Source organism: Syngnathus leptorhynchus, chromosome 14 (assembly GCF_054491065.1).
Source record: "Syngnathus leptorhynchus isolate UIUO chromosome 14, UIUO_Slep, whole genome shotgun sequence".
In the NCBI taxonomy this organism is placed as follows: domain Eukaryota; kingdom Metazoa; phylum Chordata; class Actinopteri; order Syngnathiformes; family Syngnathidae; genus Syngnathus; species Syngnathus leptorhynchus.
The window spans coordinates 702,946-722,972 of NC_141208.1; the positions used below are offsets into that span (position 1 = coordinate 702,946).

Below are 20,027 nucleotides of genomic sequence, written 5' to 3' on the forward strand. Positions count from 1 at the left end.
TTGAGAGAGAAACAATTCGGTTGACCATTTTACGTCCTGGAGCTATTTAACAATAAATCCACAATGACTGTATTCTGCGTCATGCTCAAAGGTTATTTTCATGTTTGCTGTTGTGTGACTAAATGAATGACTATTAAAGTATCAACTGCAACAATGATAGTAAACACTCATTTTAACAGTAAATGAGAATGATGAGTAATCGTGAAAATATTTCTTCCCAACCTCGTTGATATGAAGAATAAAAAGAATGTCACCAACCAAAAACAGAGATATTATTCAAATGCATGCCGATCTTATCTACAGTTAGTTTGTGAGACTTTAGGTGCTGCACTCGTGACTGATAGGATGAATGAATCGCATTTTTTTTGAAAGATAATCGAGAACTCAGTTTCAAGTAAAAACAAAAAACACACAATGTGGTGTTTATTTCCATAGAAAAAAAAAAGATTTATTCATGATTCATATACTGTACATACATTTCAATGATCACAACTCTGGTGAGTATACGGTGCAGCGCTTATATATATATATATATAGATATATTACAGCGGACTATATTCATATTGTGTATATCTATTTATCACAGCATCATGGATACACGGCTATACCGGTACATGTACCTGTGTCACATCTACAAAAGTAGGCTGAACATGTTGCTACATTTAGTGCATTCCTTTAAAACTGGGAATTTCATAGTTCATACTCTCACAGGGAGGAGGCAAATGACTGCAACCATGGGGAAATACTAAGCTTATTGAAATGCTCTCACACACACACACACATTACATGCTTGGCCTTACCATGCTTGGCCTTGACCAGGAATTCTCTCTCCACAAAAGAGGAATGTGTTGGGAAGTGGCTTTGTTTTTTTGGTCAAGTCAGATATCGTTTTTTGTAGGTGCGTGTTCAATTTGGTCATTTGTGGCAAGTGGTGCAGTGGAAAGGGCTACTTGTGTTCAACCAATGTGGCAAGTCACTGTTATCTTTGCATCATTTTGCAATTCACCAGCTTTCCCCTAAAGTGGACGATTTATACATTCTGAGTGTCCATCCAGCATGGCAAGCCCAAAGAAAAATGAGTTAGCCCCGCCCCCCTCAACACAGTGGGCCCGTGGAAAGTCTTCCTCGAGTGGTGGTTGCAGGATGTGAACCCAATTTTTTTGGGCTTGAGCTGCTCATTTCAGTTCCCCCTTTTTATGCCAGCTGCGGACGAGTTCGCTTCCTCATTGTCGCCGCGATACGTTCTCACTTTCCACCGGGGCTCGCGTGACCTCTCGGGAAGAGTTCTGAAGAGGTTCGAGATCATTGGCGGTACCGTTGTGGGAAAAGCGTGGCTTAACCATCAGTTTGGGCCCAGGTACTCTGCATTCCCCGCTGCCGGCAGGTGCCCGTTCATGCGGGCTTTGAAGGTGGGCGTGAAGCTGTGCTGGTAGTCGGGGTTGTCCATGCTGTTCTGCGGCTTGTACTTGTGGACGGCGTGGAGCGGGCCGTCGGGGCGGGGCGGGAGCTCGTTCAGGTACTCGGGTCCGTTCTGGAAGCAGTTGAGGTACTCGCAGTCGTCGTCCGAGGAGATGGTGGGAAGCGGGGTGCGCGGGAGGGCGGGGTGCTGGTACACGGGATTCGTCATGTCCGAGGCCGTGTTCTGGTTCATGTAGTCTGTGGGAAAGCATCGGCACAAAACAGCAGCTGAAGCGCTCTTCAAATTGTAGATTTGAATGAACTCCACAGCTGAACGTTACAGCCTGGCAGACGTTCTGTTTTCCAATAGACCTCGTACGGAGGAACATCTTCACATTAAGACGGAAGGGATCAATGTGCAATGTGCTTTTTGACCACTGGGTGGCACTGTTTATTGGCCAACACCTGAGGGACGTGCGGTTCGAGCGCTGGCTCACCTGGAGCAGGCTGGAAGGCGTCATCTAACAGTTTATCCGTGGGATCGGGAATATAACGAAGAACTATACTTCCATCCCGGCTGGGCAACCCGTTCTGTAAGCATACAAAAAGGGGCTTTTTTTTTTTTTTTTTTCTTCATGAAAAGGTATCATGACTTTTTTTTTTTTCTCTCTCTTCTTCTTCTTCTTACCACTAATCCATTTCTGCCATTGCACATCCCATTGCTGCTGTTCAGGCTCTGTCGGGAAAGCAAAAGGGTCACTCAATGTCACGTTTTCCATTCAAATCATTACAGAGTCTCGTTTTGGCTCCGAGAGGAACCGCAAAGCTGTCACGGGCAGCGTGAGAAGCATCCGGCCGACTCGGCCGAAGCCGCCGTCACGAGCTGCGTCGCGTCTTTCGTCGCTGCCGCCGCCGCCGCCGCGAGGAAAGCAATTACTTTTAACAAGAAGAGCAAATTAAAACACGCCTGGAAAAGATTTTGCCGACTTCCACCGCTCCGCCCCCACCCTTTGCTATGATATGACAAAAACAGAGGCTCTGCAAAAGTAATCACAGGTAGACTGACACATGGCCAACAGTCAAGCTGAGAAAGAAGAGCTCCACCTGGGAGGAAACGTGGGAGAGCGGAGAAGAATGAGGCCTACTTGTTTGTGTTGAGAATAACACAATTTGGGCTATAAATCTCAGTCACGGACACGCCTCCGAATGGATTCATTCATCAATCGGATCTGAGCCGGACAGGGCGAAGGCTCACGGTGGAGTGCAGCAGCGGCGTCTGAGATGTGCTCGGGCTGGCGAAGAAGCCGCGCTGCGGGAGCAGGTACTCGTCGGCGTCGACGGCATCCTCCGTGTGCTCGCCGCTCACCAGGGTGCGGAAGAACCGGTCGTCGGGAGGATCGTGCAGGTGCAAATTCTCGTCCCCCTGGAACGTCGTTAGCGGAGTTAGCCTCGCAAACGCCATTGGGAACGACATTCATGGACGTACCTGAATGACCAGATAGCGGGGAGGATCCCGAGCCATTTTTGTGAACTCTGCTATGAGTTCTCGGAAACGTGGTCGACTATCTGCGTCGATCATCCAACCTGCGCACGTGACAATAGAAACATGATGCGTTTTTAAAACCAAAATATTCTGGAGTCAAAAAAAGCACATCAAAATATTGCTGGAGACTGGAACCGATGAAGAACCTTTTCATGATTTGAGACATGAGACTTTTTTTTTGGGGGGGGGGGGGTTGCTTTTCTGTGGATCTATCTATCTATCTATCTATCTATCTATCTATCTATCTATCTATCCCAAAACACAATGACTACATTTCAAAGTACTATATTTAGCCACTTACATTTGACCATGATCATATAGACGTCAATGGTGCAGATGGGAGGCTGAGGCAAACGCTCGCCTTTCTCCAGCACGCCGGCGATGTCGCTGGCCGGAATGCCGTCGTACGGCTTGGTGCCGAACGTCATCAGCTCCCACGCGGTCACGCCTGCCAAGAAAAAGGAGAAGTCACTTGGCTGCTCGCGTGCCATACGAGCGTGGAAATGCCAGTGACAGGATGTGAGCAAAAATGCCCCGCGGTGTCCAAATGTTGACAAATGGGATGTGGGAGTTCTATCTGGGGGGGGGGGCTTGCTGATGATGGCTTGGACAGAAAGGTATGTGGAGATACAAAAGCAGATGAGAAAGAAAGAAAGAAAGAAGGAAGCAGCGTTTTCTTATATTTCCATGACTTTCCAGTTTGTACACGAGTGGAAGCAAGCTGGAAGAAGTGCTTGTGTGGGTTGACTTGAGGCCATATTGGCCAGCTGGGAGAAAAGCAAGATGTTTGTGTGGGGGGGGGGGAGAAAGATGTTCTCCCATCTCATGTTGTGTTGTTAAACGCAGACAACATCCAAAGATAATATTCTTGGTTTTGAACTGACCGTAACTCCAAACGTCGCTCTGGTGTGTGTACGTCCTGTTCAGTATTGACTCGAGAGCCATCCATTTAATGGGCACCTGCAAAGAAAAAAATCATCATCATAATTGAAGGTCACCTGGCTTTCATTTTGAAATGTAACTTATGAATGACGTTTACAGATGACACACATGCGCATATTATACTGAGGATGTATTTCTGATTAGAGTCTTTGTGACTGAACTGTTCTTATCCGTCTATATTTGCGCTGACAATCGTCACTTTTTTCCGGAAACTATTTCTATTCCTTACGCAAGGCTTAAGCTGAAAACAAAACAAGGGCGCAAAACTAACTGTCTGGAAAGGCAGCAAGGTGTCAAAAGCATGAAAGGAAAACTCCAATGGCATTTGACCACCGACCTTTCCTCCGTCCGCGTGGTACTCTTTCTCGTCGGCGTTGAGCAGCTTGGCCAAGCCGAAGTCGGTGATCTTGACGTGCTGGGGGGTCTTCACTAGGACATTCCTGGCCGCCAAGTCACGGTGGACCAAATGGCGCTCCTCCAGGTAGTTCATCCCCTGGAGTCCCCATTTCAGGTCAAAAGGCGGCCCAGCCAGCGCTGGATGGAGTCCAAACGGCTTCTCACCTTAGCAATCTGCACGCACCAGTTGAGCAGGTACCCCGAGCCGATATTATCCTTGTTCTCTTTGACGTAGTCCAACAGGCAGCCAAAGGGCATCAGCTGGGTGACCAGCTGCACGGTGGACGTCAGGCAGATGCCCAGCAGGCGACACACGTGCGGGTGCTCCACGCTGGCCATCACGTAGGCCTCCTGGGGCGAACGGGCAAAAGGAGCCATTTGTCTTGCAAACAATAAGTGCGTTATGATGGAGACCCTTTGAGTCTGGAATCAATTCATCGGCTTTCCTCTGGAAACAACCGGTGGAGTTTTGCATTCATTTTCCAGAAGGCCTTGAATCACAGCAACGCCCACATGTGTGGATTTATCATGGATTTCCTCCAGTGAGACGCTTTCTCCGTTTACACTCGAAACAAGCGGCTGACGTGACAGTTTTGTTTTGTTTTTGAAAGCGGGAGGGAGTCGACTTACATCTAAGATCTCTTTGTTGGCTTTCGGCGACGTGGCCTCTCTCAAAACCTTGATGGCCACCGGGATCTTCACGTCTTCTCCCTCTGGCACCCAAAGGCCCTGCAATCCAAGTCACATTTCAACTGACCTTAATGAGCAACCTGAAGATTTATGACTCAGTCAGAAAACCATTTCCTCCTTCCAGGGGTCATATACTAAGTCCAATAAGAAATCCACACGAGCAATAAAATCAGAAAATGAATAGCGTCACTACTTGAATCTAATCCTAAACCTCCAAATGTGCACACAGGAAGCCAACATGTGACCTCGCCAGTTGAAAATGTGTCTTTTCATTAAAAAATTGACAGCAGACAGAATGATTACCTTGTAGACTGTACCAAAAGCCCCTGATCCCAAAATTTTGATTTTCCTGAATTCAGGTTCCTTCAGGATCCGCAGCAAGGCTTGGTTGGGCGCCTCGCCGCTCGGGGTCAGGGGTTCTACCAACTGGAAGCACAGCGCTCAGATGTTACTACCTCCACTACCGTCTGTCTGTCTGTCTCTCATCGGGTGTTTACCGCTTTCTCCTGGAGTAGGCGGCGCATGGTCCTCTTCCTCTTGATGTGGCGTCGGCGCAGCAACACCACGACCAACAGGCCCGCCAACAGGACCGCCAGAAGTCCGCCCACCACACCCGCCGCAATCATGGACAGACCCGAAGTGCTAAAGCGGAGGAGCGGCCAAAGCCATAATTAGGTCAAAGACGTTTCCTGTGCTCGCGTTGAATGCGGAAGATCAAAACGCACAAATCAAATCAAGTTTGTAAAATCAGCGTTGTGTACTTACCTTTTACCTTGGCAGCCTTCACGACCGGGCCCCACGCACCTGGAAACAAACATCAAACATGGACTAAACACGCCATTGAGGGAGGGAGGCCATTTTCTCAAGCGCTTATATAGATGTGCCTTCAAATGAAAGAAAAAAAAAAAGGGTTCTTCAAATAACTCGGAAAAAATGAGCGTGATTATCCAAAGCCAAAATAGTAGGAGGCACTATATTTTTGGTCAAGAGAAAACGACGCTAAAGTTGTCATTTCCACCATCATCAAAGGCAGGCAGAAGAGGATGACTTGGAACCAGGTTTCCTCACTTCAAATCAAAGGGCGCACGTCTTATTAAACAGCAGTGGAGCCAAATGATTTGGAAAAGTGCTGATTCAACTGAAAGTCTGGCTATATACTGAAGGGAAAAAAAGGATGGCGTTCATGATAATGATTCAAAATTGAAGTTAGCAAAGCAAAAACAAAAAAAGGATGTCGTCGATGATGTTACCCTCGGGTGCAGTTGGGGTGACACAGCCGGCACACTTTGGTGTCATCTGCGTATTTCCACACCAGTGAGTCGTCCTCGCCGGGCACGCCTTGAGGGCAGCGGGACACGCAGAAGAGTCCGTCCTTGAAGTTGGCGCACTTGCTGCAGTTAGAGGAACCCTGGAAGACAGGATTGAAATGAGGTGGCCAATTTTGCTGTCCCTAAATGGAATTGTCTTTCTTTGATTCTTTACATATATATGTAAATATCGTTGCTACCGATTGATTGATTTGAATGCTTCGACCAAAAATAAGCGACTTTGGATGAAAGCCTGAGTGAGCAGTGCTAACAATCAAAAGGTGACGAGAAAGGTGTAAGCGATACGCCACGTGTTCCGACAACCACAAAATATCTTTAGTTGGAAGAAGATCAACATCACAGACTTTTTTGTTGTTGTTGTTGTCGCAATCAGGTGCAGTAAGACTTTGCGTAATGGTCTGTTTCTCAACAGCGGCACGAGCCTCAACGCCAGCGTAGACCAGAAGGAAAGGAGCCAAGTGGTAACGCACGTTGCTCCGCCTCTGATTCCAATAGACTCTGTCCATTTAATCATCGGGCCGCCCTCTAACAAGTCGACACCAGAGCTGCTGATGTTTTTTTTTTGACTCGGAATGAAATGTTTTGGCACATACCGGAGCGGTGCAAGTCGTCGTCCCGTTCATAGGATGACACTCGGGGTGACAGGCCACGCAGGTTTTCTTCACCACGGCCTCCCGCGGCTCCCTGCAAAGCCATGTGACAATGTTTGTCCGCCGCTTTGTAATAAGAAAGGGAGGGCGACGCACCACGCTCCATTGTCCTCCCTTACCCTTCCAGGATGTTGCAAGAATCCACGCAGCTGCCGTGGCGACTGCGATCCCGACACGCAAAGCACATGTCAGGGCCGGGACCCCAGCATCCGCGGCTCGTGCACTTACCATCGCACGTGTGATTTCTCTGAGCTGGAAACAAACACGGAGGAGGAGGAGGAGGAGGATGGAAAAAAAATCAAATCACACCAATTTGGGGGAAATTCTGCGACTTACTGACCGCATTTGCCAGAGTCTGCGTTTTCGCCGACGGTGGCGGTCTGGCCGGCGGACTTGAAGAGCCCTTTCCAGTGGCTGCCGTTGGTGTAGCAGAGGTTCTGGTTCTTGATGATGACCACGTCGCCGTCGCTGATCTCTTTGAGGGAGCGCAGGCCCAGGTAGCTGATGTCCAGCTGGGTCACAACCAGGCTGCGGCTTCCCCTAATGGATGACCACGTTTGGATTCTTTCAGCTTTTGAAAACGGATGAGAAATCAGCTTTTTTTTTCGCCTTTACCGCTTGGTTCGCCCTCGAATGATTTCCAGGTTCTCAAAAGGACCCAGGGTGTTCATGCCGGCGGGCCACGTTTGAATCCACAAGTATCCTGAAACGCCAGCGCTCTGGTTAAGCGCCAACACAACGAGCAGACTCTGGATGAGGGAAAAACTCACCGGTTATTTCTTTAACCGTCTTGAAGACGTCCAACTGGGCGGGGTCCATCTTTGGCGTGTTGGTGTACGTGTCCCTGTAAACAGCGGGCAGGTTGACCTCGGCGCTGTGCTGTGCTGTGCTGTGCTGTGCTGTGCTGTGCTGTGCTGTGCTGTGCGGCGGGAGGCCGTCGAGGTCCCGACTTACCCGTAAATGGACGTGCGAATGAGAGCGATGTTGCCGTTGATTTTGGTGCAGTTTTTAAACGAGTCGATATTGGTGGCGTTGACGGAAAGCGTGTGCGTCAGGTGGCCCGTACCCAGGCCGTTGCACACTGGCGATGTAGCGAGCCAAATCAAAATCAATATATCGTAAAATACAACAGAGATGAGTGGTAAAAAAAAAAAGGATATAATGATTGACAAGTGCTGTGAATGAGTAGCCCCTTGCCCGTTGGGATGCACAGTGCCAGGTGGGGTGGGGCTCACCTTTGGGGCACAGTCCATCACATTTGGCACACTTCCTGACGCCGTGGTCCTCCTCCACCTCATAAGTGTTGCCGCTGCACGTCCTCACGCACGCGCCGTGGTCCGTCACCACGTAGTTATCTGAGAAACAAACCGGCGCTTTTGCTTTGGGACGCTAACATATTGCCTATCGGCATTTAGGCTACTTAACTTTAGGTGGGGGAGAAAGAACTCGTGACCGTCACGCAAGTTCAAAATAAAAGCCTAGCAAGTTGATTGCGTTCTATTATTTGGCGTGGCAGCGTGTGGTCAGTCAGTCAGTCAGTCAGTGAAATCAATTGGATCTTGTCAGCATAGATTTGAGAGCAAAGGTCATATTTTGAATTGATGATGTTTACGCAGGTTGAAGTGAGTCAAACAAGTTAAAGTGAAAAAGAACAGATGTGACATTAACAAGCATCGAAAGAATCATTTTCTTGGTTTATCATTCAACTGAGAAGGGGCTAAGGTCTAAGGCAAAAATGTCAACTTACGTGGGCAGCTCTTAACACAGGTGGCGCCAAAGTTGTACTTCCCCAGCGGGTTGGGCACCAGCTGGTGCTGGTTGGGGTCGTAGCGCATGAGGCCCGGGCAGGAATCCTTGCACACCCCGTCGTCCCGGAAGTCCCGACAGGCCTGCGGCGCAAACATAGCCGAGGCCTCGTGAAAACAGCGCATTCCTCCGCTCTCGGCACAGGCCGCTTGAAATACACGTGCTTGAAGATGGGAGCCTCCCCTCGGAAAACATTGGAAAAAGACCTTGCGGCTGCTGTCAAATGGGCTATTATATCAGTTGTATTGCAGCGTAAGGATGCTCAGTCCGTGTGAGACGAACAAACAAGTCCAAATAGGTGGCAAAAGATAGGTGGCAAATGACCAAAGGTGGAATCATCTGTTTCTCACCAGACAGTCGGTGGGGCGCGGTCCCGTGCATCCGGCGGCGCAGTGTTCATTGCAGCAGTCGCTGGGAGAAGTTCCTCGGCACCTCTTGGAGCACTGCTGCGCACAGTTCAGCTTGGTTACTGCACAAAGGGAAGAAAATGGACCCAGAAGTAAACACACATTATTCTTTCAAGTTGGGGGGAATCCGAATCGGACATCTTGTCTCCATTGTCCCAGCCTAGCATAAACGACAGAAATGATCTTACGAGTTTGACAGTTTTGGGGTCCGGGTGCCCAGCAAGAACCGTTGAAACAGCTTTTGTCACATTTTTTACCTGGGACAAAAAACAAAAACGAGCTTTTAGTCATGTCTCAATAGTAGCGATTGCCCACAGCGCATCACTCACAAAGCGGGTTGTTGCCAGCCACGAGCGGCAGCTCCATTTTGGGTTTACTCTCCTCGTTAATGATGTCGTACCACTGGATGGTCTCCACGTTGCACAGCTGGTTTTTGCTAAACTTCACACCTCCTTTGATAATTTCTGGAAAAGACAAAGCGCATGACCAACGTGGACTTGACTGACGGACGGACGGACGGACGGGGCGTCGGCGCAGACCTGTGAGGTTGGTGAGAAGGAGCTGGCTGGTGCCCTGCGCCGAGGCTTTGTCATAATTGGCCAGCACGGTGAGGGCGAAGCCTCCCTCGTACAGCGAGTGACCGCGAATGATGCGCAGGTTGTCCAGCGGGATCCTGGAGGCCGTGTTGAGGGCGATCAGCACGTAGCCGCCCACTTCCTCGATCGTCTGTCAAATAGCAAATGCGCAATGATCGGACTATTTGATGAGAATCTCATATCATATCGCTTTTACCCTGAGGAAGGACAAGTCGCGGTGTTCTTCCATGTACGTGACCTCCAGGTTCTCCAGGACCACCGTACAGTTGCTGTAGGTCTTGACCATGTTCAGGTAGTGGTCCTCTTTGGAGCCCAGCAAGTTCAAGCGGTTGGTGATGCCTTGACACACTGCCGGGAGAAATTCAAATCAACGTCTGGAACTTCGTACGGGGCAATGTCGCAACTCGGCTGAACTCACTCACAAAGAAGAATGCAAATGTCATCTTTAAACACCAAGAGAAGCAAATGCAGCTTTGTGGACTTCAGCATTTGGCTGTTTGATTCTCGAAGATCAATGCTGACTCAACAAATAGAGGGATCTTTTTGGAACCAGGATAAATGAGTCTTCCATTGTAGGCCGAGCCAGTCTGACAGGTTCTGAAAAGCCCTGGCCCTGCCATACGTTTGCTCATTTATGAAGTGTTTGGTTTGCTGGCTGGCTCCTTTATGGCTTTGCAAGCAAGCCAGCGAGCAAAGAGTCTTCCAGATGTGTCACGGAAAGCGCACGGCTGTACTGTAAAGTCTCCCGGGTCGCATTCCGCAACAGGTTAGTACTTGACTGCCACCAAAACCTCCACAATTCTTACGCATAGCAAACAATTCAGTATATGTAAACCTGCGGCATGAATAAAACGTGGTCAGCACTCCATGTGAGATGATGCAAAGCACTGAATGAGCAGCAATTAGGACGTAAACATCAGCCCGCCGTCATCCTGACTCTCCTTTCTCATTAGCTGCTCCCCCACCCAGGGCACACGAGGGAGCGTTACATTCATTAAAGGAGCCGCGTGAGATACAATTAGCGCCGTAATTATTCCCGAAGCAAACGGCGTAGACGCGGCACAGCTGCTTTTTTCCCCATGACTTGACTTGATTCTGATTCACAAGAAAAGGTGGGGCGAGGAGAGTGACGTCAACAGACAACAGAGGACCAGGTTAGAAGTGGGGCTGTTGCAACGAGAAACAAGCCACTTTCTGCTCAGATTTCACCGCAGGTGCTAAATGGCCTGATAGCCTGAGATCATAAAGTCACTTCCTTATTAGGCCGCCGCCGCCGCCGCCGAGCGCAAAACAAGGTCAGGCTGAATCAACACATGAGCTTGCGGCGCAAGCCTGGGCCAGCCAGCCACTTTGATTTTTCCCAAATGGAAGCAATAGCTGAGAGAAAAAAGAAATTGGCCTTTTGATTATCTCTGTAAAGGCTGGATTTGATTTAGTGTTTGAAATGATTCAATGACATTTTCAGACATTTGGTTGTTGATTTCGATTTATTGTAACAATTTTTTTTTTTTTGTACAATGTACTTTTCCCAATTCACACTTTGGCCTGTACCCGAGTCACATTTGACTCCAAACTAGCTGTGGCACAGCACACGGGCGGGGCGGGGCGGGGCGGGGCTTGACTTGACGTTGGGAACAGAGACCAATTGGCCATTGCGTCAGCTCCTGCGGCTCACAGGTAACAGCAACTCCAGCAGGGAGTGGCCGTACATGCGCCATTGACATTATTCCGATTATGTGCGGGTTCCTGCCTGCGTTTCAGAACAAAATGCAGTTTGAGAAACGTGTCCCTCAAGAGGCAAGCTGCTTTCCCAACGTGACCAAAAAAGGGTAGCATGCAACTTGTTGTTATGATGCAAGTGGTGCTGATTTATCTGATCTTCTTTCTTCCATCTGTAAGCCAAAAGTGATAACTGGAAGATTTCGCCAGATAACTGAAGAGTTCAAATCAAATTTTGCTACAACTTTGCTTCGCTCTCATATCAAAGAGTGTGTTTGCCAACAAAACAATAAAGAGTCCACACATTTCCCGGGACGATAATAAGCCGTCAAGAGCCGTCTAATGGTTTCTTTTGGATATACTTCAATCACGGCGAGCGAGCCGCTTCCTCTCGTCCCCTAGCTGCAATTGAATTAGGCGGCATCCAGAGGCTGCTCATCCAATTATGTGAAAACGTATACATCATCAAAGGAGGATGCTAAGTGCCATTCTTGTTGATTTCCCAGTCAACGGCATTAGGTGATGTAACCTGGGTCATTCTTTTTACAATAAGGTGTCTTGTATAGAAATGAAAATCTGTGAAAGCAATCCTTTGCCGTGGTGTTTGGGGTCATTACCAAAACACACCCATAGATCAGTTATGGCATTTAAAGTGGGGAGAAAAAAAAGGTAGCTTTATTTCTGGAAAACCTTTACAGATATATGTACTTAAACCCTCTGCAACAGTTGAGCAAATCAACGGCAACTCCCATGAGAAAATATGCATTTCACTGCTGTTTTTTTTTTATGAGCATGATTTGAAAGGTGTCAGTATCTGGTTGGTTTTAAATGAGGAAATACATTTTTCCTTTATAAGGGACATGCCTCGGGCCCTGACAGCAAACGTCAAAGAAAAAGGTGGGAGGGCTGCAATAAAGGACCGGAAGATTTGAAAGAAGAAAGAAAAAAAACCCAAAGAAGCCTCCTCTGACATGTCAGGAAGTTGCTCTTTGCACTGGATCCGCTCCAGGCGGCTGGCTACCCTGTGATGCTGGACCAGATGGTAGCCCATTCTCGTCTCCGGGGGAAGAGGAGGATGGACGGAATCTAACATTATGAGGACAGGAAGTGATGGAAAGGGAGCGAGAGAGGGAGGTGGGGGGGAGAGAAGGTCTCAAAAGTAGAAAAGCATCCTTCCATTGTTTATTGCCATTGAATACGGAAGCGCACTTAGCGAGGTCATGCTGCAAAAGTAACCTCTTGCTTTTGCAACCTTATTGTAACTGAGTTCTTGTTTTCAGACACACAGAAAGCACTGCCATTGCAATAAAAGCCACATCGAATATCCTACAGGACCACTCGATGAAAGAAAGAAAAAAAAAAGAAAAAATCCAAATCCCAAAACGAGTTTTATTTCAATGATTAATTCCACCGTTACTGACTCACCGGACGCTCTTTTGTTGGTTATCATTTAAACGGCTGCGGTGAATGATCAGCACGCAATATGTAACTATGGATTCTCTGCTTCGATGGCAGTGGCGGGGGGACAAATACACCTTATTGTGAGCCAACTGGACTGGGGCCCCAAGTTCATTTATCGCTCTTTGGTATACACAGCTGGACTCCGGCTCGGCTCGGCTCAGCTCAACTCATCAGTGGGATTAAGTCCATTAAGTCCGGCACGGAGGCCCCACAAACAATCTTGTTCAAAAGCCGCACGGCCCGCTTCCCAATTGAAAATTCCAATTCTCTTGGCTCCCCCACCTTTGCCTGTTAAAACCATACTCCTCTTCATTCCCACAGGAAGCGAGGGAGGAAGGCCGGGAGAGGGAGTGGGCGGACAGCACGCTCCTGCTAACTCACTCCTCGACAAAAAAAAAAAAAAAAAACTCTCACACTGTGACAGCGAAGGAAAAACAACCGCAGGCAAAGACGGGACTTTGCGCACACAATTCCGGCAGCTGCGATTTGGGAATCCCCTGTTGGTTTGCTTCAAGCATTCCTGGTCTGAGGCCCAGGTCGGAGAACATCAACACAACGGGAGGGACAGATAACTCTTCACTCACCCCAGCTCAACAAAAAAAGCCATCATCAGGCTGAAGAACTTTCTTATTTTTAGAGCCAGCGCTGACGGGCTCATTTCTGCCGTGGCTTCGTCGACTCATCGTCGTCACGAGAGACCCCATAAAAGGAATATGCCGTAAAAAGCCCCGGGGAAGGTCGGCGAGAGAGAGAGAGAGAGAGAGAGAGAGCTTTACTTAGCCCTTAGTCACCATCTCAACCTCTGCGTTAACCATCAGCGGGCCAGGCATCTAGCAGATGATCCGACGCTTGCTGGCTCAGAAGAGCCGAGCAACTGGTAGCTTTTTATTTGGAATTGTTTTGTTCTCACCAAAAGTGTGAGCAATTTGGTTTGCACAAGCAAGCAAGCAAAGAAGAGAGTTTTTAGCAGGCAGGCAGGCAGGCCGGCCGGCCGGCCGGCCAGCCTCCTGGTGGTGGGTGACACATCAAGCTGATATGTTTGTAATGCAGCAGCAGCAGCAGAGCAGCAGCAGCATGCCACTGCCAAGACTCAGGGGCCTCCCTCCGCTAAGTATTTTCCACCATGTGAGGAAGAGCAACGAAAGATTGACCATCAGCCATGACTGTGGGAAAAGTCAAGTCATTATAGTCATGAGTGCTTCAGGCGATTATCGGAGTTATTGTTTGTGCTGTTAACAAGAAATGTGATCTCTTCTTCTAGGGTTACTCACCACTTGGCCAGCATCAATTTGGAGCAGATGCACATAAATGTCAAACTATTACAGCTTCAAGTTTCCAGTTTGAACCAGCTCATTTGTTGGGGTTTAGTGACCGTCCGTGAAAGCATAAAAAGGCACTTGACCGCATTCCAAAAGACTGCAGACAAGGCCTGCCTCAGCCCTGTTATCCGACGCGCCAAAACAAAAGCACATCACGCTTGACGAAGCCCACCAAAACAAGACGGGAGCTTGTTTGAAATGACTGACTGAGGAGCGCTGTTGTTTCAAGGCCGCCCCCTCACGCACACAGGCACACAGGGGCTTTGGATTTTGCTTTCGTTATCAGTTAGTCAGTCCGTCAGTCCGTCCGTCAGTCAGTCAGCACAGGTCGCAGACAAGATGTTTATTTGGCCCTTGTCCATGCTGTTATTGAACAGCCTGTCCCAAGTGAAAGTGGCTAAGTGTACAATCAATCAAGACTCTTTTAATGGTATATTCACTTCTACATGCTAAGGTTAACATTAGCTTACCCTGCTACTGCCGTTTAGTACCATAGCTAAGCTTAATATGTCACAGTCTTCATTTTGCTGCAGCGGTCTTTTTACTTGCTGCCCTTGGTAAAAACAAAACAACAACAAAATCGAGATGTGCAAGAACCCATAAGACTAACACACAGTTAGCATCTGCTAAATTATCCCCAAATTGTCCCTTGGGATAAATGAGTAACTAATTGACTGGCTTGTTTGCAGGTCTATTGGCCCAATTCATTTCTTTTTTTGATCTTGTGTCTGGACCCCAGATGACTGAGATTGGTGTAAAAAAAAAAAAAAAGATAAAACATCTAGCTAATCAACTCAGCGGGGACTTGGATGTGTAGTGGATATCCTGGAGGTCAAGAGGCCTAATCCTTCCTGCTTGGCACTGCTCCAGTTATGCACTCCAGGGTATTTGCACCACGGGGAACAATCTCTCCCTAACCACAAAAGCTAAAGAGGTATGTTGTGCACGTTAAAGGCGACATTACTCATTTGAGAGTCAAGCAGATGGAAGTCAAACGACCTATTTGTACGGAACAAATTCTTTTCCGTCTGCCCTGCAGGTCTTTGGATTTAATCATGAAAACGTGGCAAAGGAGAGCTTATCCCACCAGGAAGTGAAATTGGAGTGCAATGAATACATTTGAACACTGCGAGACTTTATGAATCTCTACAAATATGAAGTGGCATCAGCTCGTCTGTAAATAGCAGCCATGGGAATAGCATATTACAACACCGATGACGAAACGCCCAGGAGGTGATGTCGAGCTCGGAATGTGCCGGAACCACGGCGAGAGACGAGATGAAGTCTTGTTTTTTTTCCCCCTCCGGCCGTTGTAATTGACGGCTGAAGAAACGATACTTTACCAGATCATTTGCTGCTTGACAAATCTCAAACCCTTTACAAGAACACGGGGGGTAATTGTCTGGCTGGCTCTGCCAAAAATGCTAAAATGACCTAAGCCACTATTCAGAGCTTTTCAAGCATGACTTAGACCAAGCTGTATAAAAAAAAAAAATTTAAAAAAAAGTACAACGAGGCCTTTGGCAGCATGAAAGCCGTTGACTCAAGTGAGATGTCGTTGGTGACACAGGGTTGTAAAGTCATGTCTACATGCTAAGTTAAGGTCACGCACAAGACAGATAAGTCTGTGTCAAAAAGGCAACAAAGTCTTGAATCAAGCTTTTGTCTCCGTCTCAGGGTGGGGGACAGATGACATTTTTGCCTTCTGTTTACAACCCTATGGGCCACACAAGAAGAAGTAAGAGATTTCAGAGGTCAGCTGCTCCGGCTTGAAAAAAAAAAAAAAAAAATCTTTGGAGATGCTCGGTGAGCCATTGTTCTCCTCGCAACAGGAGATTCCTCTTCGGGGCTAGCAATGTAAAGAAATACGAGCACACGTTCCCCGAAAAGGGAAGCGCTTACACAAACATTGGAGCAGAAATAGCCGTTGCGGACTCCAACACCTTTAGGCTTCCATTTCCTGTTAAATTCAAGGTCAAGCTGATCATTTGATGCTAAAGATGTATCGTGAGAGGCAAACAGTAGAAACAAAGTGCCACACTACACCTGATGAGTTAGGAAGATAACCAGGTACCCCCCCCCCCCCCCCCACTCATGGAAAGGCCATAAAATGGAGCGGCTGGCTTTGTTTCTAAACATAAGACACCAAAGTGTTCAATGAGTAACCAAGACTTATTCCATGTATACACAAACTAAAGAGCGTCTGTGTTTTTTGGTGATGTGTTTGCACTGCACGACTATGTTGGACTGGAACGGAGTGGAAGGAAGTGCTTTATCTATGCAATGGACACACTGCTATCTACTAAATGGATTTCTGCAAACAGCGGCTGGCCCTAAAATAGCTCCAAGTGGCCCGACTGATCAAGCCAAAAAACAAACGGTTCCCAAAAATAGGAGGCTCGCTTTTACCGTCACTATGACAAAAGAAGTCATCCAGATAGTCTCCACGTGCAGGTCTCATTGGTCAATATCAGTCAGAGAAGCACTGGCGCTGGGTGGGGCAATGCCCCCCTCTGAAATTTCAAAACAACTTCTTTTACCTTGCTCCAGCCGTTTCCCTGAAATTGCAGGCTTCCGAAACCACACAAAAAGCTGCTATTGTGACACCGGAACACGAGCGGCGGTGTTTTTGAAGACCAGAGGGGGTGGCAATGAGAAATGTTCATCCGACTGACCCTAAAGCACAAAGCCACATTTTCAGCGTCTGGCAAGTTCATCAGGAATAACGCAGACGGCAGCTCAGCTTCTCCCATTTCACTGCCTTTTCCAGAGCCATTGCTTTCATGATAAGCAAAGGCTTGGGTTTTTTTTTTAATCATGGAGAGCTTTGTGAGTGATGAGGATCATTTATTGAAGTCATGAAAGGGTCAACTTTTGTCATGAAAAACGTGTGCTCAAATTTCACAGGAATGGCGCTGAACCTCACATTCAATATTCAAGATGATGCTAAGTTCCAAACTGCCAAGCCCTCCTTCCATCTGCAAATCATCTCAATAAAAGGATCTTGGTGCTAAAAATGAGCGGGGGAGTCTCGCTTTTAGGGATTAAGGATTTAGCCACCGACACGGCCTTCAGATTAGTTTCATCTATGACAGATGATCCCGTCGAGCGCTGGGCCAGACACCTCGTGCCCGCGCGTTGGAGAGACCATATAAAGAAGAGTTTTTACAGCGGTGACATGTCATCCGCCGCCGTCAAGCTGGGGGTCATCCACAGGCTTACCGCAAATGACGCATAAATGGGCCGGCGGCGTTTGTAAAAAGTGCTCGAGGAGCTTCGGGATCTCCAGGTGAACCGCACCGATCTTTGGCTAAGCAGAAGAAGACATGCAAGCAAGTTAACCGTGCTTGAAAGAAGAATTTAGATGTTTCGGTCTGACATCTTGTTGCAATAACGCCTTGAGGGAAAACCTTGACAAAGCACATTTAAACATCTGCTCAGTGGTGAGAAAAAGGAAAAAAAAAAAAAAGAGCGCCTGCAGGAACTACGTAGCATCTCTTTTCAAATGGAAATTAGACTCTCTGCTTGTCCTTTTTGTTTAGAAGCGCAGATATATTTAGGAGCGCATGTTGGACTTGTGCAGCACACAAAGAGGGAAGAACAAGCTTTGGCTGGCTGATTCATACTAATAGGAACTTGTCATTCGGAAGTACGGTAACACTCCTGGTCACTTTCTCTCCTGACATCTGGCCTTGCGAGGCCTCTGAGTCACGCAATGAAGATAAATCACAACTTGGAAAAAAAATGGACCTGATATTATTCCAAGTCATGAGTGTAATGTTTCTCAGAAGTGATTTTTTTTTTTCCCGTATCACACTCAAGAGTCATTTTACGTCGTCACAGGACAACAAGCTACATGGGGAATGATACGCAAGCGTCCCAAAGTGACATTTGGCTCAACTTTTCTTTTCTCGTCGTGAGCACGACTCGCCCATGCGGACTGACACCGACTTCATAAATGCATGCTTGTGGCTAAGGATGTGGTGCAAATTGCTTGTGTTGCTGAGGGCTTTTTTTTTTTCGATTGCCTGATGGGCAGGTATGATTGTGCCCTATGAACTCTACCTGGCAACAACAAGAAGCAAGCAAGATAACAATTAAAATGGAATTGAGCAATTCTATTCAATGTTGCAACCTCTGCTTCGCTAGCTAATATTTAATTTCCACGTTTCATAACATATTACAAATTGCAATTGCTCCCACAGATGATCCTAAAGTTTTCCTGGTAGGTTAGCCTATGCGGATGACCAAACTTCTTTGAGAAAAAACCAACACGTTTCCACTCAATTAATTGGTATTTCCATGCCGAGTAACTTGTGGTTAGTGCCTCATCATCAGTTTTGAAAAACACAGATTGATGCCAGGCAAATGTTCGAAAAGCATCATTAGGCACAGGTCATATTTTGATCAAAAAGAATCTTTTGTTCAAACTTCTGCATTAGACCTATTAGATTGGGCAGGTACGCATAAATTCTTATCTATCCAAATGTGTCAGTCAGGCAAACGTTGCCATTTATTGTAGGTGACAGCGTGAGTGTGTTGCATTTTTGCATTTCTATTGTGTTTGCATTGCGATCGGGCCAAACGGCATAAGTGATTCCAAAGATAATCCAAACAAAACGAGACACAATTCAATCATATGCCACTACAGTCAGATTAGTGTGGCGCATTCGGTACTACTTGGGCCAGATGTGCAACCGTTGGCCGCCAAGAGTGACGACGCTTATTTACCGGAACCGAGCCTCAACCTCAACCTCAGCAGCCAGACTGTGAGAAACTTTTCCCCAGCCAGCTCCACAAACGTGGACTTTTGAGATTCCCCAGCCAGCGCCGGCGCCAGCGCCAGCGCCGGCGCTGGCCAGTGGCAGTCCCTTCCCTTCCCTTCCTTCCCTCCGTCTTCCCCACAGCCATACCTTTCTTTTCGGCCACAAGAGACGAGCAGAACAGCGAGGTGACGGCGAGCCACCCCAGAAGGCGGCGAGCCATGGTCCTGACGCCGCTACCGAGAAGGTGCCATGCCATGCTCCGTCCGATCAGAGCGACACAAGTAGCTCCACCGTGTGTGTTCAATACACACCTTCTTCTTTTCTTTCTTCTTTTTCCTTTTCTCTTTTCTTCTCTTCTTTTCTTTTCTTTTCTCTGCCCGGACAACTTTGACAGCTCCTCCTCTAAATCGCTCTGCAAGCAGTTGGAGCGAGCGGTGGAGGAGGGCGACTTGGGGTGACGTCACAAGAGGCAGGGAGGGACACGCGAGCCGCAGGTACGCGCTCGCATAGCAGGGCAGCGAACATATTAGATATGATATGCATTTGGCAGTACGCCAAGCTCATCTGTCCATACTTTATTGTTGTTCATATCAAATGTGCAGGCAGAAAAACAGAACAGCCTGAGTGAACAAAGTGTCAAGTAGCAATTCGTTGGGTTTCATTAGAGAAGAGCACCTTGTATTTCACCATCTGAAGGAAATGACTCTCCAGCTCCTGCTCGAGGCAAATATTTGAAAAGCAGTGATGGCTTTTAATTCTGTGTACACACGCACACGCACCCGCACGCACACACACTTTGTTGACTCTTAACGCCAATAAAACATCCTCACACCCTGATGTGCTACATTTAGCGCCGTGTTGCTGTGGGCTTGCCAGAACATGACATTGTCATGGCGACCCGTCAGCCACACACACACACACACACACACACACACCAATACCCCCAAGGTTATGAATGAGTGAGCCTGCATTGACGTCGACACAATTTCACGTTGGGCCCCTCAAC

General features: G+C 47.7%; 1 protein-coding gene across 1 annotated transcript; it reads right to left on the reverse strand.

Moving 5' to 3' along the window:
- Positions 1-426: 426 nt before the first annotated feature.
- On the reverse strand, positions 427-19,485 carry egfra (epidermal growth factor receptor a (erythroblastic leukemia viral (v-erb-b) oncogene homolog, avian)). Its single transcript, XM_085929970.1, has 28 exons — positions 19,169-19,485; positions 9,953-10,104; positions 9,700-9,886; positions 9,490-9,624; positions 9,349-9,417; positions 9,104-9,222; positions 8,695-8,836; positions 8,183-8,302; positions 7,902-8,028; positions 7,718-7,791; positions 7,563-7,650; positions 7,288-7,487; positions 7,067-7,199; positions 6,891-6,981; positions 6,220-6,377; positions 5,735-5,773; positions 5,467-5,611; positions 5,273-5,395; positions 4,910-5,008; positions 4,445-4,630; positions 4,221-4,376; positions 3,826-3,901; positions 3,243-3,389; positions 2,885-2,982; positions 2,654-2,821; positions 2,087-2,134; positions 1,896-1,989; positions 427-1,656 (listed from the first exon to the last, which is right to left on the reverse strand). The coding sequence occupies exons 1-28, from the start codon at positions 19,275-19,277 to the stop codon at positions 1,343-1,345; spliced, it is 3,597 nt and encodes a 1,198-aa protein (XP_085786096.1). The 5' UTR covers positions 19,278-19,485; the 3' UTR covers positions 427-1,342.
- Positions 19,486-20,027: the final 542 nt, after the last annotated feature.